The sequence below is a fragment of the Opisthocomus hoazin genome, chromosome 5 (assembly GCF_030867145.1).
Source record: "Opisthocomus hoazin isolate bOpiHoa1 chromosome 5, bOpiHoa1.hap1, whole genome shotgun sequence".
Lineage (NCBI taxonomy): Eukaryota > Metazoa > Chordata > Aves > Opisthocomiformes > Opisthocomidae > Opisthocomus > Opisthocomus hoazin.
The window spans coordinates 12,869,210-12,897,159 of record NC_134418.1 but is presented as its reverse complement, the minus strand read 5'-3'; the positions used below and the strand labels follow the sequence as shown (position 1 = coordinate 12,897,159).

Sequence of the window (27,950 nt, the reverse complement as noted above, 5' to 3'; positions counted from 1 at the left end):
CGAAACACACCATCAGCGCTGAAAGCCTCCCCTTCCCCTCTCCGCGCACCCCTCTATTTGCCCTAAAGGCTGTGATACTCTGCGATACGCTGCGCTGCGAGGTAACCGCCCCTCGCTGCCACACGGCGCAGCCCAGCGCCGAATCCCTGGAAAACACCATTCCCAGCCCGTTCCCAAATTCTGCCTGTATCACAGGATAAATCCATTCTGCATCGCCCCGGGCAACGGGACCCCTTCGGGCGGCAATCCGGGCTACGGCTCCGTGAAGCCGCCGCGATTTTCACCTCCCTCGTCGCCACCATACCTCGGCCGACAGAAAAGGCCGAGCTTCTGACCCAAAACACCCCCGCCTGGGGAGCCGCGAGCTCCCACACACACACCCAGACCCCCCCACCCCCGGGGACGCCGGCCAGCAGCAGCCCCCCAGCCGGGCCGAGGCGCGGGGGTACCGGCGGCGGGGGCACCGCGGCCGCCCGAGCTCCCTCGGCCCGGCAGCGCCCGTGGCTGCGGCAGCGACTGTTCCCCCCCCCCTCCCCGCATACACCGCGACGGACCCCAGCCGGGCAGCGGCTCCGTCCCCTTCCGCGGCGCACGGACCCCGCGCCCGCCTACCTGTGCCGGCGCTCATGGCGCGCAGGAGGGGCCGCGCCCGCTGCCGCTCCCCGCCGCTCCCCGCCGGTCACCGCGCCACCAGCACCATCCCCGCCCGCCGCCGCGCAGCCCGCAGCGGGGCAGGCGGCGCCGCGCTCCGCCCCCGCCACCAGGTGCCGCGCACCCACGGGCACGGCGCGGCGCGGCGGGGAGCTTGGGAAGTGCAGGCGTCGCGGGACTGCATCCCCCTCCTCCGCGCCCTGCATCCCCCCTCCGCGCCCTGCCGCGGCCCAGGGTGCGGGGGGCTGCGGCGGCAGCGCTGCCCGCTGAAGGGGTGCGGCCGCAGCCCCCCCCCGGCGAGGGCCGCAGCCCGCTGCCACCCCCGCACCCACCTGCCGGCCCGCCCGCCCCGCGCTGCTCGGCGGGCGAGGGCTCCCTCGGCATCTCCCGTCCGTGCGGGGCCTCGGCTCGTCCCCGGGGAATGGCGGTGAGGGCGGTGCGTCCTCCCTCGGCCGCGGGCCGCGCCGCGCCGATGTTTGGCGGCGGGTCCAGCTGTGCGGGACGGGAAGGCAGCGCTTTCTGGGGCGGGTGAACTCACCGACCCTTCATGTTCGGGAGCGCACGGACACGCAATCCTTTAGTCAAGCCAGCTCTTCCCGTATTTCATCAATCTGAAAACCTGCTGTAGCGCTGGGAAGAATAACGTTTTACAAAATAAAAACAACCCCAAACACCTGTTTTAACAAACCCAGGAGGAGCGAGCCGCAGGTACACCGGCGCGTTGCATTGCACAGGTCAGACTGGGCTCAGGGCAGCTGGGAGTTACAGCAACAGCACGGGGAAACGGGGGGGGGAGGTGTTGAAGACCTGCTCTGCGTTTATGTCAGCGTGCTTACTCTGCTCCTCTCCACTGGCAGTTATCTAAAAGCTAAACCTTAACTAATAGCTGTAACCAGGAACTCCTACATGACTTGCCCATCCGGCGCCAGCAGCTGAAGTGAGATGAGCTCTGCAGCAGCGCTGACGTATCGCGATTCAGCAGGGAATCGTGATCCCGGGCTCTGTGTCAGCACAGCAGTGCAGCGTGGCTCTGGCGTCGTGCCACCGATGCGAACCGAGAGCCCCTGGGGACAGTCGCTGCCGCTGGGGAGCACGCGGACCTGTGCTCAGGGCAGCAGTGCGGGATCGGATGATCCAACCCAGCCCCCCATTTCTGACAGCCACCAGCAGTGGGTACCTGCCGAGGGGACTTCCCGAGCCAGGTGTGTGTTCTTCCTATTGAAGAGCCTTCTACGGATTTTCTTCCATTATCTTGTCTGGTTGTTTGAACCCACGTACGCTTCAAGCAACTACAGCTTCACGTGTGGTGTGAAGAACCACCTGCTTCTGTTCCGACCTTGCTATTTGCTATCTGTGTTTGGTGCCTGCTTATTCTTGTAGTAGAAGAGATCGCAAGCATATCATTCCCTATTCACTTTCTCTGTGTCACTCATTAATTTATACTGCTCTACCAAATTCCACCCTTCACTCCTACTCTACTCAGTCATTCCTTAAGACTGTCGATGCGTAGTTTCAGTACCACGCTGCTATCTGTCGCTCTGTGTCATTTGCTTTGGAGTTGCATCACTGATTGTTTAACACCATGTTTTGCTAAGTGCTTTTGTCACCTGTTTTCCATCCTGCAATCTTCTACCACCCCTGTGCTGTTGAAAGCTCTCCTGAGCTGCCCAGCTGTACTGAAGCTTGCCAGCCGAGCTGCAGTTGGCCTTGCAGAACTTCATCAAGACGCAGGTGATGCCTGAATATCCATGTGTGCATGTAAGTTACCTGTCACACTAGTAGAAAAGTGTAGAGCATCTCAGTTGTGGCTATGAGGCAGCATCCATCTTGCCCGTTCTGCATTCACGCCAATTAGACCTGGCTTCCAGCATCATTGCAATTTGTGTTTTTAATCATGAACTATCTTTGCATATAGTAACTGTCACGAGCTCAAGGCAATCTTTGAGCGACGCTAGTAAGCCTGTGGCTATGCAGAAGTGCTGCTTTAAATGCTCGGTGGTGGGCATGCAATCCGTGTTGGATGTGTTGAAGAGGAAACTGCTTTGGGCTTTAAGGCTGCGAAAAGATAGTTTGACCCTTCTGCTGGGCAGTAGTGCAGAAGGAGACTGCACACTAAAACCTTTGCTTATCCATTGCAGCGAGAACCCCAGGGCTGAAAGAGGATTTTGGAAGTTCTTTCTACCACTCGTGGGAACAACTGAAAGGCCCGGGTTACTACACAAATGCTCAATGTGCCTACATGGTGCCAGACTTTAGGGAACACTGTAAGAAACAGGTGGTGGACTTCAACATTTTCCTTGTTTAGGACAAGGCCACCTGCCAGAAGCTTAATTAGGAGACCCCGTGACCCAATGGAAAAGTCATATTCCACTACTGGTAAGACCACATTACTCCAACCAATGAACCAGGGAGTAATCACCGCTTTCAAGGCCTACTGCCTAGAAGAGACCTTCTCCAAGCTTATCCAGGTGACAACAGGTAAAGAAAAGCCCTGCCTGAATGAATTTTGGAGGTAATTTAATATCATGGATGGCACAGATAACATTAGCATTACTTGGGAAGAGGTCACTATTCACCGTATAAATGATCTATGGTAAAAACAGTTGCCAGAGTTTATTCTGAACTCCACTGGATTTGATTTTATCCTTGCTCTCCAGAAAGGCACTGACTCCTTTACTAAGGAAGCTGGCTTTGATGACGTCGATGGAGAAAGCGTGGTGGAGTTGTTGGCTTCACAGTCAAAATGAAACCATCCAGAAAGGGCTGGCAAGAAGATTTACACTAAATGATTTACGCTGAGCATCCAGTCTCACAGACGAAAGAGCTGAGATCTTTCAGGTCAATGATCCACCCTGAGAACTGGCAGATGCACTCATCAGGACACTGTAAGATTCGGTCTCACGTTACCAATCCAAACCACAGGTTAGCAGGCAGTCATCTCTTGATTTTCATTTTTAAAAGCAATCAGCTTGTCCAGCCACTGCAAAGAAGGCTGAAAAGTCAACCTCAAAACTGTCGTGCTTTGCACCACTTCTGTTGTTACTGGAAACTGAGTTGGCACGTGGTCGTCCTGATGATCCTGCTTCTTCCTCCGCATCCTCAGTGTCGTCCTCAGTTATTTTAAGAGCATCATTATATTTTGGAAGAGCTTAGAAGACTATGCAAGGCAAAAAAGTTTACTCTTTAGTATACAAATATTTTCTAGCATTTCTTCAGTAATGTTACTTGGACAGTCTTATGGAAGAACTTCTATTGCATTTCACTGTCCCTCTGTATTTAAACTCTATGTGTTTCTTAAGTACCTTCATGCATCTCGCTCTCTTACATTAGCTCTATTGTGGAAAAAAAAAAATGTTTGCTATCGGTTGAATTGCTAACCATCCCAGTTATCCTCAACAAGTAAGAGAATATATTTCCCATTTTCTTTTCTCTACATCCAGGATATAGATGGGTATAGACAGGTTCTTACTCTAAGGCAAGTTCTCCTAAATCCTGTGGTTTCCTGCTATGATTAACTTGGAATTATGTACGGCTTCATGTAAAGGTAAAAGGAGTGAGTATTTTAAATGTAAAACAGAACAATCAATATAGCATATATTCATTAGTAGATGTTAGATGTTAGAATTACACCAGAGAGTCTGCTTCTAGATGTTCAGTATACTGCAGACTTATGGACTGACAAAATACATATTTCCTGCAGAAGCTGGCGTTGCTCAAGCATGCAGAAAGTTTGGAGTTTTTTTCCCTGTGTATTTAAGTGATGTTAACCACGTTAAAAAGTATTTATCTTTCTTCATTTTTTTTCTTGTATTACCTTTAAAATTCATATAATTCAGTTGAGGTATATTAATTTAACAGTACTCGTATTTTATAATTCAGTTTCACAGCAAAGTTGTCATACAATATTTTTATTTAGTGCTTTTCTTGAAAAAGTCCAGATGAAGTAAGCAAAAAGTATTCTTTCTAATATTTCTGATCTTTTAAACAATGGAGAGGCCATGGGCTTGCAGCACAATAAAATTGTTACTTTTATTTGATTGATTGTCTGCAAAGCTTTTTAGGTCATTGCCAATTGAGTATGAAGGGGGTCATATTTCTAAAAGTATCTCAATGACAGTGGGTCCAGCAAGAGGGAGAGGAACTAGAACTTCTGCACTGGAAATGAAGCAGAACCTTTGTCTCTTCAGCAACAAAATACCTGTGAAAAAGCATAATCCAGTCAGTTGCCAGGAGGGATTTGCTTACTAATCTAGAATGTAGAAAACCACAAATTCAAGTACCTGTTTAACCTGATAAAGGAAAAGAAGTTGGCCCTTGGCTTGACGTTCAAAACTGACATAGTATCACAAGATACTGAGGTCAAATAGCAACTTGGAGTGAAACTTCAAAGAACAATTAGTCAGTCTGTGCCAACTATACTGTTAGTTGTTCAAATCCTTCTAAAAATGTCATAAACAGATATCTCATAAAAAAAATCAGAAAAACCCAATATAAATTATGTTTTCTTTTGTGCATATCTGTATTTCATGCCTTTAAACTCTATTAGGTAGCCCTGAAAACTGAGCTTAAGTTCCTAAGAAATTTCTTCAATTTTCAACCTGAAATCTAATTATTAGGCTCATATTCAATCCAAGGTGCTGTCTTCTGACAACGATTACTATCTTCTGGAAGACAAAAAGTAATCTTACAGTTTATAGTAATTTATTTTGAAGTGCTTATGTTTTAAATGACAAATTATCCCTTAAATGTGTTCCATAAATTTCCAGAAATGTGTCATTTTCCTATTACTTCAAAAATGGTAATTCTTTTGTATCACAGAAGACTAAGAACCTGGAATGACATGCTGTCATGACCCCTCTTTCATTTTTTACTGATTCTCTTTTGTGTGAATAAACGGGCCTAAAAATCTGTACATTAAAAACATTTCTACTATTTTTTTTTCTTTTTTATATCATATGTCTCCCGGGAAGGGAATTCAGGGCTGGACTACTTCATCTGGGTTACAGTCTTGTAAATAGACCTGAACTAGTCTAAATTTATGTTGAATCTCAAATCTAAGTTATGACTTTCCTGGCATCAAAGCTACTATTTCAGGGAATTACTGGTTCTGGGACAGCTGCCAAAATAAGCCATGCTTGTGTTTGTAACCTGTTTGTGCCTATGATAGTAGTTATCTCTCTACCACCCTTCTGTGTTTGTTGTATTGATAGTAAACAAAATATGAGTCTAAGCTGAAGTTTCAGAAAAATAACAGTCTGGGATCTTAAAACGAGATTCTGGGTATGGAAATAAATTGCCAACTATTCACTGAGCCAGAAGTACACATGTTTATAAATAATGAATTAGCGTGAAGCAGCTGTAATGAAATAATAACGCGGCACTAGATTGAGTTGTCTGCACTGCAATATCAAGATGCCTGTAACAACTTCTATGCAAAGCGCCTCTCGCACCATGGGCAGAAGATAAATATTGTATCAGCAGTTACAACTTAGACATCAATTATCCATTACAAACCTAAATGCATTATGATCAGTAGGTCAAATAAAACTCCCAGGCAAACTTTGGAAACAGAAAGAATGAAATAACATCAAAGGGAACAATGGCAGAGGATGAAAGAAGTCTTTGTTACAGCGAGACAATCAAGGACTGTTCTCTCATGTCAGCAGTCAGCTTTTGGGAAGTTGGTCAGAACCAATAAATTTTAATATCGCTGACTGCTGCATGTGACAGGAAGTCTAGCAGGTAATGATTAGCATCGATATATAATTTATACATGTGGATGACAAGCACCCAGGTTACAGCAATGAAACGTGCAGAAATACAAATGCAAAGGATGGTTTGGGGAAGAGCCAAGACAAAGCATGAATAATATAAATGTCACTACATTTGCAAAAACATTGGCAAAAATTTAATTTTGAGAACGGCAGATGAAGCTTGCAAGTATTTCAGTGCAGTATTACACAGTCTGTGTAACCAGTGATATCAGTACTCCTGACTGTAAACATGTAAACAACTTTGTTCCTTCTGTAGCAAACAAGCTAGAAGTATAATACTGTCCCTTTTGTGCCTGTGGCAGAGAGGTTAATGCTTATTAAGCATATTGTGATCTCTTGCAAACGTGACTCCTTGGAAAACTACTCCTTATGGGAAGCTACAGCTTCTCACTTGAAGTAGATGACATTACAGTCCCTTGGCCCTGAGTCAATTTAACTCTGTTTTGCAGTACAGGCTGATGGATGCTGATTTCCTGTTGCTTATCCTACATTGCATCTCTAATGCTGCTCGCATGTAAAAAAAACAAAACAAAAACAAACCAGCATCATGCTAGCAGAATTAAACTCTTCCTGGGTGATAAAATTCTCCCATAGCACCGTCTGTAAGTGAGGCTTTGCTTGGTAAGATGCACGACGGTTTCCATCACCTTTCGGCACGCTCTGCCAGGGAACGTACCTGGGCTGGCAGACGTCAGTCCCTAGAAAAATGCAGCTATGACCGAATGCTTCTGCTGGGTCCTTGTCTGCGGCAGAGCTGCCTTGCATGATCAGTGCTGCTTTCCAGGCTTCAGGATGCACGGTGCAGGTCCCAGTCTGGATGTAATGACCTGGGCCAAGCTGACCTAAAAGACAACTTCGAGATTTTAGGTGAGGCTTGTGGATAACATATGCACAGATGTCAACTAGAAAATAAGAAGGAATGGAAACATAACATTTTTTTTTTCTTTTCCAAACATGGGAAGAAGTGGAAAAAATATTACTGAATATAATGAATGGATGACACATACTGTGCATTTAATGGAGTAAGCCCAGAGTGTGTTACTGCTTATTACAATTTTTGGTTTTAGCTACATACGCTCAAATGTATTAAGAATCTTCTTATAGCACACCCCATGCATTCACACCTTAACACCCTTATTGTCTGTGATGGCAAGTGAAAGTCTATTTCATTTAATCAACAGTCCATGAATTGTAAGATGGTTCCAAGGCCTAAATTCTGACTGGAAGCATACAGAGTTTTATGGTTTTCAGATCCATATTGACAACAGCTCCAACGTGTCTCAGATTTTCTCTATTAAATAGAAAATCTTTCCTTGTATTTCTCAAGACTGTTGATTGCACTACACCTTTTAAAGATTTTATTCTTCTTCTAAGAAATACTACCTCAAGCATGACAAGGCTGGATACTTAAAGAAACAGAAAGTGTTGTGCTTGTTGTGTTTATTACCGTCTTTTTATATACTTAGTTGTGGTGTCTGTGGCCAAGTGGTCTAAAAAGATATGTATAAGAGGAAAGATGTTAGTAGAAGTTGTAACCTACCTCTACAGATAAACCTGCTAAAACATGGACTCTGTTTTGCACATGTGAGCCCTTCTTCAGGCCTCAACTAGAGGGCAGCAGTAATTTGGAAAAATCCCAATAACTTTGCTGGTTTTACACGGATGCAGACTTTTACAGTTACTTGTTGAAGTCAAAATTATCAATACAGGATTTTCTGTACTGTAGACATTTTGGTGGCTGGAGATGTTAATCCAAACTGTAAGAAGATAGTGTTTTGGGCTATCTTGATCAAAGGAAAAACCCTCACATGGCATGCCTACCACCAACATCCATTCTGTTTTACACAGAAGACCAAAACTGCGTTGCACCTCATAAATGACACTGAGATCATAGGATGATAAATTGAAATTCCTCAATCATTTCTAGCCTGGTGGCTATCTATCATTTTGGGTCCTCCAGGCACTCCTTCAGTCATGTTCTTCCACAGAGCATCAGCAGAGGCAAAAGTGAGCCTTCGTTTCTACTGAATCCATAATGAAATTTCTTTCCTCCTCTTTGGATGGCTAAGTCAGCCAAAATTTACTTCCTCAATACCAAAACTAGCTCTGTATTCCATGTTTATTCAAACTCCCATAAATAAAGTTCCCTCATCCTGCATTTTCTAGCACTAAGCAGAAACACCAAGCAGATGGGTAAAATTTCAGTACTGCAAATTAAGTGTTTTGGTGTACAGCTAAGGATTGTAACTGTTTCTCTGTTGAAAGTCTTTTTATCCATCCCAGAAGTGCTTTAGCACCTTAGTGAAAAAAAAAAGAGTGTGAATATGTATATAGAGATACAGAAATGTATTTCAAATAGCATACATTTATGCAAATCCTCAGAAGGGAGAAGGAATTGAAGCAGAGCTAAATATTCCTTGCCCCTGCTCCTCCCCCTTCTTTTTTTAAAATCAAGGAGCCATGGCTTTCTACTCCACTCCTCACAATAAACATTTTCAGATACACTGACACAGTTTTCTCTCTTTTAAAAGCTAGCAGAAAAACTGTGACAACCTAAGTGAGAAATCCCATTCAAGGAAAAACCTTGACTACTGCCCTCTTCTGAATGTCTAACACAGAAAAGATTTCTCTGAAGGAAAAGAGATATCAAATTCATTTGAGCAACATAAAAATTAATCTCTACTTAATATATCATCATGTAAACTTTTCCTGGCTATTGATAACAAGGCTACAAATCTTTCATTAAAAATAGACTCTTATTTCTACCTGCTAACTTCAAGCAGCTGGAAAAAGTTAACTGTTAATGAAAAATCAATTCACCTGATTATAAAAGGAAGTACCTGTTTTCTTTTAAATCACCTGCAATGCTGTAAAAGGTGGGTTTTTAGCCTGTGGAGGGTAAAAAATATTTTTTTAAAAAAAGTAAGTGTTCTATGGGAGTTTAAGTATAACTTGAAATACATGTAGATATTTTTTTTCACCTTTTAATATTCTGAGGTTTGTTGAAGAACAGAATTATTGCTTCCATATCAGCATGTGTTACTTGTATTCTCAAGGCTCGGCTGGATGTTTTAGAGGCCTTCTTTACCAAGTAGTTTGTTAATCCCAGTAGATAAGAGGAGATAGAAGGCATTTAATTTCATTTCAAAATGAAATAAAAATAGAGAAAGTTCATTCCCTGTACTGAGGCTTGTGAATACAGCCTCTCCAAATGCTTCTGATTTGAGGTCATTGAGAAGTAGAAGCTTTCTGTGCCATTTGTGACTCAAAAGTTTATGCCTAATCTGGGGAGGTTGTTATCCCTGTGGGGCAGAAAATAAATCCTGGTGACCCAGAGAGTAAAGAAAGAAAATGATTCATCTTCTAAGTGGTAAGTGCTCATTATCAATTTTTATTCAAAGCTAATGAAACTGTTTTAGAAGATTTCTCTTTCTCTAATACATGGAGGCCTATGGTCTATGTCATGGCTGAGATGGAACAGGGAATCCAATCACAGCCTTCTTGCCTGATGGAATTTGGATATGACCCCAGATCATTTCCTTGGGAGAAGCATGTTGGCTTTTTGGTCTGTGGCCAAAAAAAATCCTCAAGTGGGTAACAGTGGCTCTCGGGAGCTGCTAAACTTAGGAGGAAGCTCTGTCAGGTGTTCCATGTTACAGCTTGTGCTGAGGAATAAGAAGCTCAGTAACATGTATTATTAACATATGGTAATTGTAAGTAAATGTAGCTATTATTTAATGAGCTGGGTAAATAGCTTAGGAGCTGTTTAAGTGGTGTAACAGCTGGATGTTTTGACTCAGCATTTTCCTGCAGACTACCAGGCGACAGCATTTCCGTGCAGATGGATAGCAGTATATTTTTCATGTTTTCTGTTTTTCCTTTGTGAACCAGTCTATGAAGATGGGGTGGTTTTTTTTTTGAAGACCTGGGGGAAGTGAAGTTATCTGGGTTCTAACCAGACAGATGAAAAGATGACAGGACTCCATGAAAAAACAATTTAACTCTTTAGCTAACTCTACATGCAGTTACTGTGGAGAGATAACGTGCTAATCAAAAGGAAACATGTGGCTAAACCTATTTTTGTGGAAGTTCTGTGCAACCATAGCATGAACATAACACGACTAATCCATGAATGCTGCTAATCTTGCTAAAATTAATATAATTATTTAGGTAAGTTTGCTAAGTAAAAGGTTGCCACTGTGAGTTCACATTCCAAGCTGGATAGATTTCACATCTAAGGGCTCAACTGATGTTTCTTTGCAAACTTTGCAATACAGATTGTATTCCATTACATTCCTCTTAAGTGAGTACACCTCAGTCACTGGATGAAATAGGAAGCAGTAGAACAGTATCTGTGTGATTTCAAATTTGTCATGCCAGCTGTAAATAGTGAAGAATGCTAATTTCAGCAAAACATGAAACAGATGATCTTTTAATGATAGGGTTCAGCAAGGGGAAATAAGCTTTCTAACATTTAGTGGACTTGAAATGAAGGAGATCAGACAGGGTTTTAGTACACCGGGCAGGAAGACCCCTTCTTGTGTAGATCTGGTATTTGCTGTCAGTTATCCGTGAATGGTTAAATGAGTTGCATATCAATGTGCTTACATGTTAAAGTTAGTCCCTTTGGCAGTGGACTATTCCTTCATAGGTATGTCCCCAGATGTAATGGAATAATAGTTACACTGGCAGGTATAACTTGGTGTTAACATTAAAATGTGTTGTTTTTCCTAAAAGGAGCCGCTGTAGTGAAAAGCAGCCAAACATGCAGCTGCAGAAGGGCAGACAAACAGGATGACAAAAAGCAATGCCAGAGAGAGACAATCAGAGGAAGTGTCTTGTTTCAACACATAACATCCTCCTTGGCCTTCTGGCAGCTTCTTTTAATAATCCCGAAAAGATCAGGGAAAACCCAACATAAGCAGGGCCATCAAGTCTTCTGTAATTTTAATAGTTAAAAAAGAAGTATTCTCAAGCCTATTTTTTTAGCATAAGAAGACCTGAACAGGTAGCACAATATCTAGTGATTAAAACTGTAGTATAAGGGATGCAATTACTAATACGGAAACTACTCTGTGCTACCTTTGTTTTTTCCTGCTTGCTGCAATGTGTCGGTCCCTGGAGTTATTTCAGGAGAGCAGCTGTTCACATCTTCAATATGGTTATTCACTCACATTTCTGAAATGCAGATTGGTACTGTTTTAATGAGACAACGGAGAGTCCGGGGCCAACTTTGTGGTGTTACTACCCTCAAGCTGAAAACTTTGTTTTCACAAAATCACAGAATAGTAGGGGTTGGAAGGGACCTCTGTGGGTCATCTAGTCCAACCCCCCTGCCGAAGCAGGGTCACCTACAGCAGGCTGCACAGGACCTTGTCCAGGTGGGTCTTGAATATCTCCAGAGAAGGAGACTCCACAACCTCCCTGGGCAGCCTGTGCCAGTGCTCCGTCACCCTCAGAGGGAAGAAGTTCTTCCTCATGTTCAGACAGAACTTCCTGTGCCTCAATTTGTGCCCATTGCCCCTTGTCCTGTCACTGGGCACCACTGAAAAGAGCTTGGCCCCATCCTCCTGACACCCACCCTTCAGATATTTGTAGGCATTTATAAGGTCCCCTCGCAGCCTTCTCTTCTTCAGGCTGAACAAGCCCAGCTCCCTCAACCTCTCCTCGTAGGGGAGATGCTCCAGTCCCCCCACCATCCTCATAGCCCTCCGCTGGACTCTCTCCAGTAGCTCCTCATCTTTCTTGAAGTGGGGAGCCCAGAACTGGACACAGTACTCCAGATGAGGCCTCACCAGGGCAGTGTAGAGGGGAAGGAGAACCTCCCTCGACCTGCTGGCCACACTCTTCTTGATGCACCCCAGGATCCCATTGGCTTTCTTGGCAGCCAGGGCACACTGCTGGCTCATGGTTAACCTTGCTGCTGCTCAAACTACACGCCAATATACACCCCCAAGAACTGCAGTACTGCATGCCATGATGAAATACACTTTGGAGTAAAATCATAGGGGAAGATGGACCATCCTGATCTAGTTGAAGATGTCCCTGCTCATTGCGGGGGGGGTTGGACTACATGACCTTTAAAAGGTCCTCTCCAACCCAAACTATGCTGTGATTCTAAGCAGGTATTGAGAAGAGAGTTAAGGAGCCTGGAGTTCACTTGTTGCTATTTTGTTACTTGTTGCACTGACTTGCATGTCTCCCAGTTCCCCTTTTCTAAAATAAAAATTGGTTGTATTTCTTGAGATTTTAGCGACACGCTAATCAATGGTTGAGTCTACAATGACTGGGCTGTAGAAATAGAGAATGGAAGATTGGTGTTCTTTGAGAAAAATATAGGGTTAGATGACTTTTTCTTTGTAAAACTACCTTGAGTACACATGAAAGAAGAGGTGATAGAAATACCAGTGAAAAATTGAGGTTATAAAATGTAACCAAAGATTGTCCTTAAATATACAAATAAAATAAATGTGATTAAAAGATTTAGATGTGTATGAAACTCACAGAAAATTAGTCAGTAAAATGGTGACAGAAATGTGGCATTTTGTGCTGTTGTCATAGCTACTACATAAATCAATTGAACCTGAAGTGGCACGCTTTGTGTACTGCATGCATTACAGTGTGATATTTCAATTAATTCCAGTGGGAGAAAAGCCCTGTGGGATGATTGGTTAGTTGTTATTTATACAATTAGTTGAATACCTTTGAATACCTTCATAATTTCTGGAAAGATGGAGAGTTCCCAAGCATGCTGTAGGAACAGACTGGCTGACCAGTGTGAAGTCGTGTTTTAATTCATGTTAACATGGTGTGATGGGATGAAGTAAGGTAAATAAGAGTACGATTTGTAATTTATCCCTAGTTTATAAAGTCTAAAAACAACTTCAATGCATGTTCGTTGAAACAGATAGCAGGAGTCATAACTAAGGTTTTTAAGGCATTTAAAGCGTCATTTTTTCCTAGTCCCCCTGGTAAGAGGTGTGGGAGGGCAGCAGTGCTGTGTGGGGCAACCCATAACCACAAACCACGTTCTCAAAGTGCTACCCAGTCCCACAGGCTCTCTGTTTGTGTCTCAGGACAATGCCCACCCCGCCAACCCAAACACACGCAACTGGTCAATGGCCTGATAATCTCAGACGCTGGGATTTTGGCAACTAGGGATGTCTGAGATAACAGATGTCCAGTCCTTGGGGCAGACACTGGCTACTTCTTCTCTTCTCTTGCAGTGCCTGCTGCAATGCAGCCCACACTGATGGCATGGAGGGTGCTTGGTGCTTATCTGTAAGAAGAGTAGCATAACTGATAAACTGTATGTGAAATTTTCAGTATGTTAGGAAGGAAGAGAACATAAAACATCTCAAAGTGTGGGGGACAAAAAGCAAGCAGGTTTGAAAAAGGATGGTTTATTTTCAGCTTCTCTCACCCTTGCCTTTGTGGGTCATTTAGGATGTGGCATCTGTATCAGTGATGAAGTCTTGTGATACAGAAGGTATGCTCTGCGTTTATTCCACAGCAGACTTGCTTAATTCCCAAAACTGATATTTAATGCTGCGTGGCTCCATAGTGCATGATAGATCTGCAAAGCTCTACACTTCTGCAGTTTAAAGCCAAGCATATCGGAGTGAATTCACTGTCAAACAATTCGTTGATAGGTTTTTGTAGCTGAAATGATAGCAAGAAACCTAATTCTGTGATCAAAAGCAAAGGGGAAACAAAGCCTGGTACTCCGTCTGAAGGACTATTTGTTACTTTGAACAATGTTGGCTGAGCACAGTGGCCTGGACGTGTCCCATGGAGCCTTTTAGCTGCTAATGCAAAATGCCAACATAAATTATTGCCTCGAAAAGCAGGAGTGTGTGAATGAACATTCCAGCACCCTGGATGCATTTCTGCTTTGCATAGTGAACTTTAGTAGCTCAACTCCATGCTCATGAATGTTTTTTTTAAAAAAAAAAAAAAAGTTTGAGTTAACAGTATGGGTTAATAGACAACTTTTTGTACTTGCCACCTCCAAGCCAGGCTGTGCAATCAACAGGAAAGATAAGAAGGTCAGGCAGGAAGAGCTGTGTTGGAGTCAGTTTTGAGCAGAGCTGAGGAAGGCACGGATCTCTCTACTGGCATGTTATAGCGAATCGGACTTGGAAAAGGTAGGAGAACTCCTGTGCTCTATATCTGCGTGTCCGTCTTTCACTCTATTTTGAGTACTTGTGGTCTGGCATTTGACTGCAAGGTTTATTGTCAATGTGTTAGAATTGCAGCCAGTTAAACGAGGGTAACTTCAGCAGTGTTCAATACCTCGGTGTGTCAACAATGCAATGACTGGAAAATTTGTGTAAACATGATCAGCCATGGTTATGAGAACCTGCTGGGGGTTCCTGTGCTATGCTCTGTTCCCTCTTCTAGGTAGTTTTGTGTGAGCTGAGCTGCTGTTTACTAACAAAAGCATTCCTCCTACTTTATTCCTCTGCATTAGCTGCCACAGGCCAAATTCTCTCAAATCTAGCACTCAAAATGCAGTATTGACATTCACAGATGTCTTTTACCATCTTCTAACTGCGATCTGTTGTTTTTTTTTTTTTGAAGCACCCATAGAGTTTATGCTTATTTTCAATCAGCTGTGAAATTGTGGATTTAGTCTACAATTTTCAGTATCTACACTTGGAAATTTTGGATTTATGGTGCATTCAGAGCTGGACTGTGAGTGGAAAGTATATTTGAGTGCTACTGAGGTATGAAGAAAATGAACCATGAGAGGGTTAAAACTTCCAAAGGAATCTATTGCATCTTTGAGCTTGCTAGGGCTTTTTTGTTTGTAGACTAACTGTGAACAATGGTACTGCTTGCAACACAGTTTACCAAGAATTGCTAATTAACCTAAAGTTACTTCAGTGATAAAGGAGTCAATCTTCCATTTTTGGGGAGTACTCAGATTCCTAAGTCCATTTAACCTGACTACGGATTTGTTTTACCTTTCTGTGTAATACATACCAGCACTGGAGGAAAAAAACACTGTTTAGTGTTGTCTATACAGTACATAGTATGGATTTTTTAAATTCATGCTTGTGACTGAATTTCATAGAGACCAAGGCTGTGATTTACTGAGGGCAAAGTTTATAATGATCTTGGCTGTAAGCAGTTTGCAGCCTAATACAAAAGATGTGAAACAAATGTGAGTTGAAAGTGGGGAGAAGAAATAACTACTCCAGCACAAGTCTGGGGAAATGACCTAGATTAATTAAAGGCAGTACTGTTGCAAGACTGAGATATTGTATGACTTGTGGGATATACAGGAGATAGAGCAGAGCAGGTGATCAAGGGCTTGCAGACAGTCAAACGTCCTTTAAATGAAGACAATGCAGGCTTTGCTAGCTGTCTTGCATGGTTTGGAGCCCTGGAGGAGGGCAACTCAGCGCATGAGAAGGGTGAAAATTTGGGGGCTACCAGAGCTATGTTGTCTCAGGTACAGCAGCAGTGATTAGAAGAGTCTGGACACTAAAATTTAGAAGAATTGCCCCTGATTATCCAGGGGCTCAGGTGAGACGATATAAGGAAAGAAATGGACATTAACTTGTGCTCATTTTCTTTGTATATGTCTTTGAGATAGGAACTGATGCACAGAGGAACAATGGCAGTAACCCTATACCATCCAGAGGTTCCCAATATGTATGAATAATCCTTTCTGGGTAAATTAACTCAATTTTACACTCACCTCTGTACTCTTTTGCTATTACTCCAGCATTTCTATAGCACTCTTGTATGACTGCAAATAATCTTTGTCTTGATTTCCATCTCTGTAAAACTAGAATAATTATAATTGCCACTGGTAACTTGAAGCTAGACTTAATAAGTTATCCTGAGCCTCATAGACAGAAGAATGATGAATGAAAGAAATATTGTATTGCTTGCAGGTTTTAGGCAACTAGTTCCGATATAGCCCACTTTTATATACTGGGTCGTATTCTCGTACTGAGAAATACACCTTTAAAGAGAGAGACAGAATCTGTTCAGTGGATGTTATTAGTTTTCTTCTTCAACCCCCTTTAAATGGGAAGGAGTTGGTGGAAGAGAAGGTGTTTGTCATACACAACAACTAAAGGCAGAAAAAAAAACAAAACCAACCAACCCTTAACCTGCACAGTTTGGGAAATGGAAAATGTCAAGTTATATGTTTTTTCTTCTGGTTAGCTGTGCTTTGAAAACAGAGATACCAGCACTCAATGAAAACGGAGCAGCAACAGAGGGAAAAGCATGATAATGGAATTGTTCTATTTAACTTCCAGTAGCAAAAAAGTCTTATTTCCACCTCCTGTTCAACAGCTGCTGAATACAGACCTTTCCAGCCTGCTGTGCTCTCTGGGAAGGCAAGGGGAAGGTGAAGTGACCTTCTGAGCCTCGTAAGCCTGGGCAGATCCTACCAATGGGTCTGTGTGAGCCAGAATGCCCACTGAACTTGGGACACAGAGAGTGATGATATCGAGGAACCCTGTAGGAGTTGAGCTGTTCAGGATCTGCCTCCTCGCTTTCACCGCTCACCCTTGTTGTGAGTGCCTGCCTTAGAAAGTGAGGCTCCCCCAGATGAACGGGGAGTGCCACCTCTTGCTTGCATGGCTTTTGAATAGAGGTTGGCTCCTGGATTGGAAGAACATGAAGATCATTAAGTTTTATGGCCAACGCCCTGCACCAGATATGAATTTCTTGGTCAAGCCTCAAAGAGCATGAGATAAAATAATTTTGTCTAAATTATAAATAAAATGCTTTGTCAGTGCGCTTAAATGTAGATTGTAAGAACTAGTTACAGAGGACAAAGTTACTTTACAAGGTGAGTGCTAGATCTTTAACCCATTTCTTCATCTGTTATTTGTTGCTATCAATAAATGGCTAGCTTCTAGTAAGTATAATGATAGCACTATAGGTTTATGAAAAATCTCTAATGATGAGTGACTCAAGCTCTGAAGTCTAAATTTGTTTTATAGTGGATGAATGTTTTTCTGTGGTTTGATGACTCCGAATCTGTTTGAATTTGTACTGGAACAATTTAATAATTGATGAGAAAGTATTAGCATAATAAATAGGGTGATTATACAATAGCATTGCTCATGTGTTAGTTTTGCTCCTTGGGCTTCTTATATGATAATAAAAGGACAGAGATGTGGTACAAAGTTCTACAAAATCTTTGTCACTTGAGGCCAAATTTGCATTGCTTAGGATACATTTAGATGCTAAATAAACACTCAAAAGGGCCTAGGTGGACTAGGCCTAGCCACAGGAAAGTTACTTACTATCTTGTTCTCAGTGCTTATACAGAGCTGCATGAGTTGACATCTGATAGTTAAGGCAAACATTAAAGATAGGAAAGGAATCTGTAGAGGAGAGCACGACAGTTAAATATTTTTGAGACTTTAATTTTCATTATTCATATCTTGGAAGAGCCACGATAAAACACTTGATAAGAACATACCATTTTTGCTTTTCTTTCACTCATTCTGATTTTTTCCCTTGGCTTAAGCTCTGGGATACTATGAATAAATCTTCTTAAACAAATCATATCCATTTTGATTCCTTCAGGTGTCTTACTTGCTCTTGCAGCACCATGTTTTATAGGTTCGTTCACAACCCTGTTTATATATGATACCCTTATCAACACGCACCGATACAGACGATGTGAGAAGTTAATAATCTCTTCTCCAACTCGGCTAAATTCTAAGAATTCAAGTCACAGTATATTTGTTTTCCTAAATTTTGTTGAAGATGATATTTCTGCTTCTAGATAGGAGCTGATGGAAAAAAATATTCTGAACACTGAATTTCATTTCTGGGATTAAGCATAATCATGGTCTAAAACTAATAAATGTCTGGTTTCACAGAACAATGTAATTTAAACACACACCTTTGGATTTTAATTATCCTTAATATCACAATATTTACGTCTTCATCAACCAGAGATACCAGTGTTTACAAAATAAATGTGGAAAAGTGTTTAATTCTTAACTGTGAAAACTACAATGCAGTACATATAATCCTGGTACAGTACTGTAAAGAGTGGTATTAGCTACTGTCATCACTTTAAGGAAAAGATCAGCTATATAAATGGAAAAGCATATCTCTAGCAAAGTGAGTTTGGTCTCTGGCAGGCCTGTATTTTTAATCCTTTATAACTAGGTCACCAATTCTGATAAGCAGTTTTTCAGGGAACTTGGCAAGAGAAACTGAGATCTGAAGTCAGAACTACAACATTAACTAAATATGTTAGTGGAAATAGTCTTTTATGAGAAAAGGCATGAAAATTACTTGTGTTTGAGTTACTATCTGTGTTTCATAGGTATATATGAATCTGTATGCATAAATTTATGTGGAGAACTGCAATACTACACCGCAAAGTATCTTTTGAAAATCAGCCTTACCACTCTGATAGGCACTTTTGAATAAATTGGCAAAATGGGACAATGAAAACATTAAAACAACATCCAGGCTAGATTTCTTTATACTTCATTGACTTACGTGCTTGTGGTAGAAGTGGTTATAGTTTAATTCTCTGAGTTGGGCATACTATCTGTGAGTATACCTCATTAATTTTTTATAGTTGGATAACATGCCTCTGTCTATATAGAGTTTACTGCTTATTCGAGTGGGCTAAAGGTCTCAATGACTGCAAAACAGAGTCTGAAACTTGTGCAGATGGATCACTGCCTTGCCCTGTGTACCTGCCCACCCTGGCAGACAGCTAGGACCTGTTGCCACTCTTCACACTGGCACCCAGTTTGCTCAGGTTTAGGGATCTATGACATGAAGCTTGGAGGGTGAGAAGTGTTGCAAGGCATATATGTGAAGAAGCAAGCCAGAACAATGTGCTTTGGGATACCCCACTGCATGGTGAACAGAGAGGGAGATATTTCCAGACCAGTCTGAAGGCAGATCATAAGGGCATACTAGGTGATCGGGTGATAGTCTCAGGTTTTGGCAGAGCAAAAGTAATCTTCCATCAACAGCTTCATTTTTAACCATTTTCTGCTGGAAAACAAATGAGAGGGAACTTCACAAAGATTACAAGTTTGTATGTTTATATAGAATGTAGCTCATTAATGAGTACAGCTGGAGTAAGCACAGAGGAGTCTAAGTGACAGGACTAAAGCAACATCTATCCTGTGGCTTTATGAAATCAGTTGAGAGGCATGTGAGAGTCTACTGAGGGAAAGGGTCTACATACCAGTGGGGCATGTGTTGGCTACATGAGTCAAGTTCTTTGCATGTGCATTGGCTGATGGTCTGGCTGCACTTCTCTGAAGCTGAAGTAGCTTGTGCCTCAGAAACTGGATCACAGGAGGTCTCTATCAGTGACTGCACAGGAAGAAGCGAAGCTTCCAACTACCTGTGCTCAACGAACATTCTTTTTTCCCGATGTTCATGCCAATAACAGTCATGCTGGCAGACTCAGCCCCTAGCTCCAGTAGATCACTCTTCTGCTTTACTGCAAAGAAATCTTAGAATCTTTGCATGCCAGTCTTCCTGCACTGCAGGTTTTGGTAGGACATTAATTCTTTAGCTGGATTTATAAAAAAACTTCCTGCTTGTTTGAATTAAGCATGCAGTACCCATTCCATTCATGTCACCTTTAGAAAAGAATGTTTTTCCCCTGCATTGCCTCTGTTAATGTGAATGATGCTGGTCCTTGGAGGCTCTGCATGAAAGCTGGCCAGGAATGAATAATGAGCAGTGGGCACAAGTACATTTCACTTCAGGCCTTGCATTGTTGCTATTAATCAAATCTATTGCCTTGTTGCTAAAGTAGTGATGCCACCTGATTGCAGGAGCTTTTTCTGGGATCAGTTTGGGCATTACACAACAATTCCCTGAAAGAAGTCTAAAGCAAATACTTTAATGTATATTACAATTAAAAAAAAAAAACTCCTGCAAGAGAGGTACAGCTCTTGAATATGTGTATGTATTCTGAGATTTTTTTAATATGTTATTAATTTTTTTTCCTCCTCAGATTGTCAGTAATTTTAATCGCATCACAGTGAGGAACTGCAACTTATGGAGAGTTCAGCAGTAGTAGATAGCTCATCCGTGATAGGTGCTAACGCCATCATCCCTGGTCTAGATGGAAAGCAAGACAGGAACTTGGGGAGGAAAGAAATGGCGCAGGGTTGCAGGTCTGGCTGGAAACACATGGAAGACAATGCTGCCATCAGCGCTGTCAGGGATGGAGTCAGGACGGACACTTTGCAGGAACCATTGGGTAAGACCTCAATCCATATATCCTGGTCACTCTGCTCTTGACCTTTCTTTGCTTTTAAACTACAGTGTTCTTTAAACATTGCTTGCTGTGCACAAGCAGAGAACTGTCACATGTTTTTTCAGCTGAGCTTTTTTTTTTTCCCCCCATACATCTACAACCGTTACAACATGCAACAAAACAGCTGTATTTCTTCCATGGCAATGCTGCATAGATTGGACTATTAAATGATCTATACTGAAATTCACTTTGGACAGACAAACGCATTATGTATCAATTAGATAAGCTGTGATGAAAATTTTCAGAACCCAAGAGCCAGAATACTGAAATATAAGTTCTTCAACTAGCACTCTCTGCTATAATCTTGAAGATTCAAAAGTAAAGATGAGTTAGACTGCATGTTTCTCTTTTATTAAAAATCTTAGGTTTCTGTTTTTCATCAAAAGATGTAACACTATCTTTATTTTTGTGCAAATGAAAACATACTTCACGCAGTAAAAACACAGAAGTTGAAAACACTCTTTGGCTGGAAGAAGACGGTGGCATAGGCGGCTGTCTTTCAAAACCAGTGGCTGGACTCTTAACAGTAGGCCCAAGAGCTTTCTGAATGTGAAAATACTTAGAGCAATCATGGAAAAACTTTTTAATTTTATGTCCTATGGCATAGACAATGTCTTTCTGTTCACAACTGCAACTCTGCTGACATGAAAGAATATGGGGTACAAGCATCCCAGGGTAGTATAAAGTTTCTTTTCAGCTTGCCAAGAAGTACGCAAGTCATTCCATTAATTAGGAACGAGGCATTGAGTTCATGTTAAGTCTTTGAATCTAATTATAGCATTTTAAACAGTCTTAATATTTTAGTTATTTATAGTAATTCTTGGCTGTTTGCTCAAATTTAATGGCAAGCTGTTATTTGTAATTAAATTCCCATGAGTAACAAAATGCTTGCTCATAGTTTTTGATTTCTCCTAAAAGCCATAGAAATTAGATTTAGTTTTTAAATAAAATATTGCCCATTTGATATTCATGTCTCAATAAATGCCTTTCAAGGAAAGTCCTTATCTGGTAATATCAAAATAATAGTAACAGCAAGTTCACATACCAAACCCACATGCTAATGAATTGTCCTTATCAACTGTTAAATGATGATCAAAGTGATTGGTAACACATTATCAATGTTTTGACAACTGCTCTGTTTGTACTTATGACTAAAACAAAAAACAGAACTACAACTAAGTGGGGTCCCAGAAGTTGTTGGGAACTTAAATTTATAACATTCCTTAACTACAGTCAGCCTACACTGCAGTGAGCTTACTATCAAAATTCTATTAAAAAAAAATATATTGTTGAGTCCAGATTTAAAAAAAAACAAACAAAAGAAAACCCCACCCCTATCAAACACCCAACCAAAACCCAACAAAAAATAAAGTGCTTGGGAATTGAAATTTCTGATTCTAGTATATGCTAATAATTGGCCTTAAAGATGACATTTTTACTGCTTAATGCCTTTTTTCTGAAGTAGCAAAAATCTGTGTTTGTTTATCCTTATTTATTAGCGTGACTTTTTTTAATGTAATATCAACAGATGCACTCAAGGGAAGATGCAGAAGAACTAGAAATTACTGTGTCCTGTTATTTTACAAGTTTTTTCTTAAAAGCAGAGCTGCAGAGGAAAATGTCTTAGCATACATGAAAATTGCCTCAAGTTTTCTTTTAAAAATTAAGGATCTATTTCTCCCACTTTTATTCTCAGAAATATTAAGCTGTGTCTTCCCTGATTTTTGCCGAGGGAACCTTGAGAAAATTGAATTGGTCGGAGTGGGTGTTTCTTCAGCATGAAAATGTATAATTTCCAAAAGTACTGGAAGAAATATGGGCCAAAAAAGATAAAAGCAGATTATTATTATCATATAATATACTTATTTTGTGTGATTTTTCTAAAACTTTAAATCACTTGTTTTTACATTACCCCCTCCTGAGTATTAAGCTTGTAAAACAATAAAGAGAAGGATTATTTCTCTCCATGTATGAACTGCTAGAAGGTACTCATGTCATTGCGAATTTATACCACTGAAGCTTCAGTGGAAGTGACTTTTTAGTATAGGTGCAAGGGAAAAGAAAATGAAGTCTGATCCTTGCTCCCTCCCAAATGGGCCTTCCGTTTCCTGAGAGGCTGTCTTTCCAACAGCTCTCCATCATCCTGATGCTTCACATCAAAATGATGAAATCAAGATTTGACTTCCTCCCCAATAGGAGAGAAATGATCTTCAGATATTTTTTGTGGGTGCTGGGAATTATATAGCAGGAAGGGGAAAAATACAGTTGTTTTCTTTGTAATTATCCAATGCGTCAAATGCTTTGAAATGTGGGGTGTTTTCGTGGTGTTCTTTTTTCCCCAGTGTGATTTCTACGGTCTTAGAAAATGCACTTAACAATTCCTTTCATTTATCATAATAGAGTGTTCTCAAAGTGAAAAATGCACTAATGTCAGTTCAAGGACCCTTTGCAGTCAAGAAGAGAATTTTCCAACTGGTAAGACATTTTCTCCCATCATATCTTATAAATTTAATGCTTTTCTCAGTGTTTACTTTTTTAATTGAGACAAGTACGTCAATAATATTTGCAGTTGTCACTCCTGTAGCGTTATAACATATTTCATAGTACCTGTGAAGTGTTCAACGTCTACATAAGACTTGTTGAAAATTTGTCATAAAAAGAGAGAAGTAACTTAACTGCTTTAAAAGCCAGAAACAATTTATGGACTATATTATAATGGTTAGTGAAAAAAAGAAAAGAAAATAAAAATTTTGCTGCTTATTCTATGTATAGGTTTCAATGCTTCAAATGTCTTAATTCAAGTATGTGGCTTTTCCAAGTCTTAATTTATTTTTTAATGGTGTATTTTCAATGAGGTTGCAATTGAGCACCGTTCTTCAGTAAGTAGGTACAGCGGGCTTCCCTTGTGGAGGGCTCGTGGCCTGCTCTGCGCATCGAGGGTCTAGTTGCATTTTCCTTCTCTTGCTTGTGGAGGAAGAGAAATAACCATCAAAAAAAAACCCTGGGATGCACTCTGCTTTCTGGTTCGAGCTGACAAATCACATCAGTGGTAGACAGTCTCCCTCAGACATATAGTTATTTGTAGCTAAAATATTTGTGCTTATGTACCTGTTTGTCTCACTCTGTACAGAATTTGGGTGGTTGTTAACTGGAGGGTATGGATTGGAGCTCACAGAAGCAGTCAGAAAGATTCCCATAAGTGCAATGGTTTTTTTTGGACCATGTTTCATTTCCACAAGGCACTACTAATAGTTCTTTTGGCAGAAGAAGCCATGTTTCATTTGTTTAAATTCTATATAATTATTATTTCAGTAATAGTAACTTTTAACATAAGACTTAGATATTTAACTGTAGAAATACAATTTCACTTAGAGTCAATTTGATTATGTAAACCAAAAATTTAAATTTATAATTAATAGCCTTCTCTTGTGCCAGTATCTTTTTACAGCTTTAGGTAAAATCAAAAAGTGAACAATACTGTTACCTAACAGTGATCCAAGTAATATTCAAAGACTCCAGCCTGTATTCTTTGTACTAACAATTGACTATATAACCACAGCTTAAACAGGGAGGTCTTGTAATTCAGTAACACTGCTTTATATTTCTGAGCTGCCCTTCTTGGCTTTAAAGTAATGAGTAATTTAGGCGCAAGTCATCATAAAGCTCCTGGACACATACATAGGAAGCCCTCTGAAAACAGATTAAGATGCAGCATATTAGACTAGAGTGTGAAAATATCTATTTTACTTGATTAAAAGGTGAAACTCAGCACAGCTGGAATATTTTAGGATGTATCATAATCCCATTTATTGCTGGTAGCATGACCTATTTACACACTTGCAATTGGAATTCTTCCTAAGTGGGTATTATTGGCTTATATGTGCCCATCTGGGTATCTGGAATCTTGTGAATATGATTTACTGTTATTGAGTTAAATTAACAGACATGCAGAATGTAAGCAGCTTTATCAAACATCCTCTTCATCTGAGAGAAGCTAGCTGAAACTGTACCCTTAGCTGTAGTAAAAGCTTCTCATAAACAGATGTCAAGATCTGAGAACAGGTATCTATTTCTTTCAGATGTGGTGGGGAAATCATGTAAGTAACCTTTTAGTTGGGCCACTTCTCTTGGTTGGTACTACTCAACCAGCTTAGCTGAGAAACAGCTTTTTCAATACTCAATTTATAGAAGCTTTCTGAAGTGGTGAAGGTGATGTCAGATCACCATGAATTTAAGATTAAAAGAAAGACTTGTTGTAACATGCTGAACTATCTATGTGTTTGGGGTTTTTTTTTTGCAATTCCAGAATTTGTTTGCTTCACTTTTTAAAATATTCATGGGATATTTGGAAATCTCGGCACATTCTCAAGGTTCATAGAGCTGTAATAATTTGTCAAATTAGAATCTGGTTGCTTTTTTCCTCTTCTTTCTCCATCCCCAAATGTCTGTCTCCCAAAATTTCTGCAGACTTTTACATGACCCTCCTTTGTATAGCTGTAACCTTTATTATCCAACTGAAAAAAATCTTGTGTTTCACGCTAGGCTACTATCTCTACTGGATAATAAAAATGAAAAAGAAACATGCGGTAGGTCAATTTTCTGTGTATCTGTCTCTGAAGCTGAAAAAAGTTCTTAATGTGTATTCCATGATTTTGAGGGATTTTCTCATTCTCCAAAGCTGATTCACAAAACTTGTAGCACTGTAAATGGATATCCTTCTTCAGATATCTCCTTGAAGTTAATGATGGTAAGACGAAAAAGTGGATGTCCTGATCCCAGACTCCAAAGACAGCTCAGAGGGCAGCTCCGTCTTCTGGAAAATGACAGCAGGGAGGTGATGGCTGTTTTTAGTGTAAGTCTATTGCTTTGGAATTGTTTTAATTATTCAGAGAATACACCCTGTACTACTGAAATAGCCTGTGAGATATTTGGGTGCCATTTTCATCTACATGCTGTACACTTAAATTTGAGTGACCAGAGTTTCCCATGGCTCAAAACCATCTAGAGACATCAGAAATACTGAACCACTGAAAGACTTGTACACCAAATTCATGTAAAATAAATAAACCCAGCTAAAGATACTGAAGGGTTTTATTTTAAAAACATTCTGCTTTGATTTACATCAAAGGAAATAATGGTTCTCTGTTTTTGTTGGTTGGTTTTTTTGTTTTTTTTTTTTTTAATTTGCCTTCATATTGAGTATTCACTTTAGCTTCCAGTCACTTGGAGTCTTTTGGCATGCAGGTTACCCAGGAAGCCCGCTGCTAAGCCAGAGAGGAAGTCTGAAGGAGAATAGCATAAATATCAGGCTTCCTCAGGCGAGATGGCCGTAGCACATAAGAGGGTTGGCATATTTTTATTACTGTCTTTAATTTGTTTGAGTATAGGAAATCCATCCCGTACAACCAATGAGGTTTGCTACAAATACAACTTGAAGTCTCATCTTCTCTCTTGATGAAAAAGCAGGATGATACTGTTTGACCTCTGGTGTCCTTTTTTTGTCTGAAGCATGACTTCCAGCCTCCTTCACCAGTGAGCCAAATGCTGAAATCTTAATCAGTTATGGCTTTATGACCATCTCAGATGTATGTCTTTCTACATGATTTTCTTTTCATGTGTTGCAAACTCTCCACCACTAGCCTGCTGATTTTGTGGCTGTGAAAACAGTCTGTACTCCTGCTGCTCTGCTCTGGCTTTTGTTCAGGGGGAGATGGAGAAAGGGAGAAGGGATCAGGAGGAGAAGGAAAACAGCTTACAAGTAGACTAGATTTGTGGCCTTATTAGAAACAGACTGGAAAAAGAACTTTGAAGGAAGCAAGATTTATAATGATAAGTTTCTTTAGAATGTTGTTTTGATACTCAGCAGTGCATAAAGCCCTTGAGGCTGAGATATTTTAGCATGTGTTGGCAATTTATTAATAGATTTCAGGCTCTCATTAATATTTAAGTTAGTGTAGAAAGGGGCATGCAGAAGATCAAAGCAGTGATGAGGCATGCCTGTTCAAGAGGCTTTAAGCTGGGCTTTTGTTTTCAAAAAGGAATTACTGTTTTAATTTGTTCATGTCGTGTGAATGGAAAATATACAAGTTACACAGGCTTAACTAAGAGATCTGTTAAAATAACGACAGAACAGTCATAAAAACAGTCGATCAGCTCCATCTTGCTCAGATTACAGAAAAATGTTTGACGGACTATTTTTTTTTTCCCCAGAATTAGAATCAGTTTCTTGATCAGTCCTGAAATTGTTTTAAGATGCATTTCAATTTTGATGTGACAGGAGCAAGGGTACAGTACTGGGAAATGATACAGTAGCATTATAACTGTTGGTTTTGCACCTGATTTATTCTGAGATACTGGTTCAGATATTTGTCTCATAAATTGCCACAGTTCTTTGTATTTCCCCGAAAGACAGTATCCAGCATCATTGGAGAGTCCTGTTTCTATGGTACTAACTGAAGTGCAACCAGACTGTATACGACCGCTCTTTGGCTAGAATCCATCAAAAATGTATATTTCTGTCACTTATTTGGAGGTTTATATAGTTTTCCCTTTTAGCCTATCTGAAATTCCTTATAAAATCCATCATTATCATTTACATTGATCATTGCTCGTCTTTGTTAAATGTGCAATTGAATGCCACTCTAGCAACAAAAACCAGTACAAAGTGAGAAGAAAAAGATCTTACTGTATCTTTTTAAAAAATAATACTCCAGTACATGTAATTGTATTAATCATGGAAAGAATGAACTAGACAGTGACTATTCAGTGTCTCCTCTGGAATAAGACTGAAGCTAAACAGCTAGCAGGTTCAAAGATGTATCAAAAGAAGTGTGTTTCCGAATGTGTACAGAGCTCTGAGGCTAACCTACAGCACGATGTTGTGGATCCTAAAAATTTACAGTGGTTCAAGTGACCTAGAGAAATTTTAAGTAAAAAAAAATTAAAAAATCAACAAACAAAACCAAACCCTTTCCACTATTTAATATTAATGCCCACATGCCTGCCAAAGGCAGTTCCCAAGCTGTGAATTGCTCTGTGCTAGGAGGGCATTCTTGGAAAGTACCACTAGATGCTTGCCTGGCTTTCACACTCTAAATAGAGAATACCAGATACTATGCATAGATGTGTCAAACCTGACAGGCCTTTAGTCTCACTCAATGTGGTCCAAATCCCTCTGTCAACTATCCTCACTGGAACTGTTGCTGCAATTGGTAAGAAAAAATAAGGTTAAA

At 40.7% G+C, this 27,950-nt stretch overlaps 2 protein-coding genes across 12 annotated transcripts in view; one reads left to right on the top strand and one right to left on the bottom strand.

The window, feature by feature from the left end:
* ABLIM2 (actin binding LIM protein family member 2) overlaps positions 1-1,084 on the bottom strand; it is a 150,578-nt gene extending 149,494 nt beyond the window's left edge. For 6 of the 10 annotated variants that reach the window (XM_075420440.1, XM_075420441.1, XM_075420445.1 and 3 more), the window contains exon 1: positions 984-1,084. In XM_075420440.1, the coding sequence (XP_075276555.1) occupies positions 984-1,035 (52 nt within the window). In that variant the 5' untranslated portion in view covers positions 1,036-1,084. Of the gene's footprint in view, positions 1-612; positions 724-983 lie in introns of those variants that run through there. The other 4 variants (XM_075420442.1, XM_075420448.1, XM_075420451.1 and 1 more) reach the window with 2 other exon arrangements.
* A 13,455-nt stretch (positions 1,085-14,539) lies between these two features.
* SH3TC1 (SH3 domain and tetratricopeptide repeats 1) overlaps positions 14,540-27,950 on the top strand; it is a 34,717-nt gene continuing 21,306 nt past the window's right edge. Inside the window, exons 1-4 of one of the 2 annotated variants that reach the window (XM_009936376.2) lie at positions 14,540-14,572; positions 20,413-20,661; positions 23,119-23,193; positions 25,443-25,570. In XM_009936376.2, coding sequence (XP_009934678.2) covers positions 20,457-20,661; positions 23,119-23,193; positions 25,443-25,570 — 408 coding nt within the window. In that variant the 5' untranslated portion in view covers positions 14,540-14,572; positions 20,413-20,456. Of the gene's footprint in view, positions 14,573-20,412; positions 20,662-23,118; positions 23,194-25,396; positions 25,571-27,950 lie in introns of those variants that run through there. The other variant, XM_075420438.1, reaches the window with a different exon arrangement.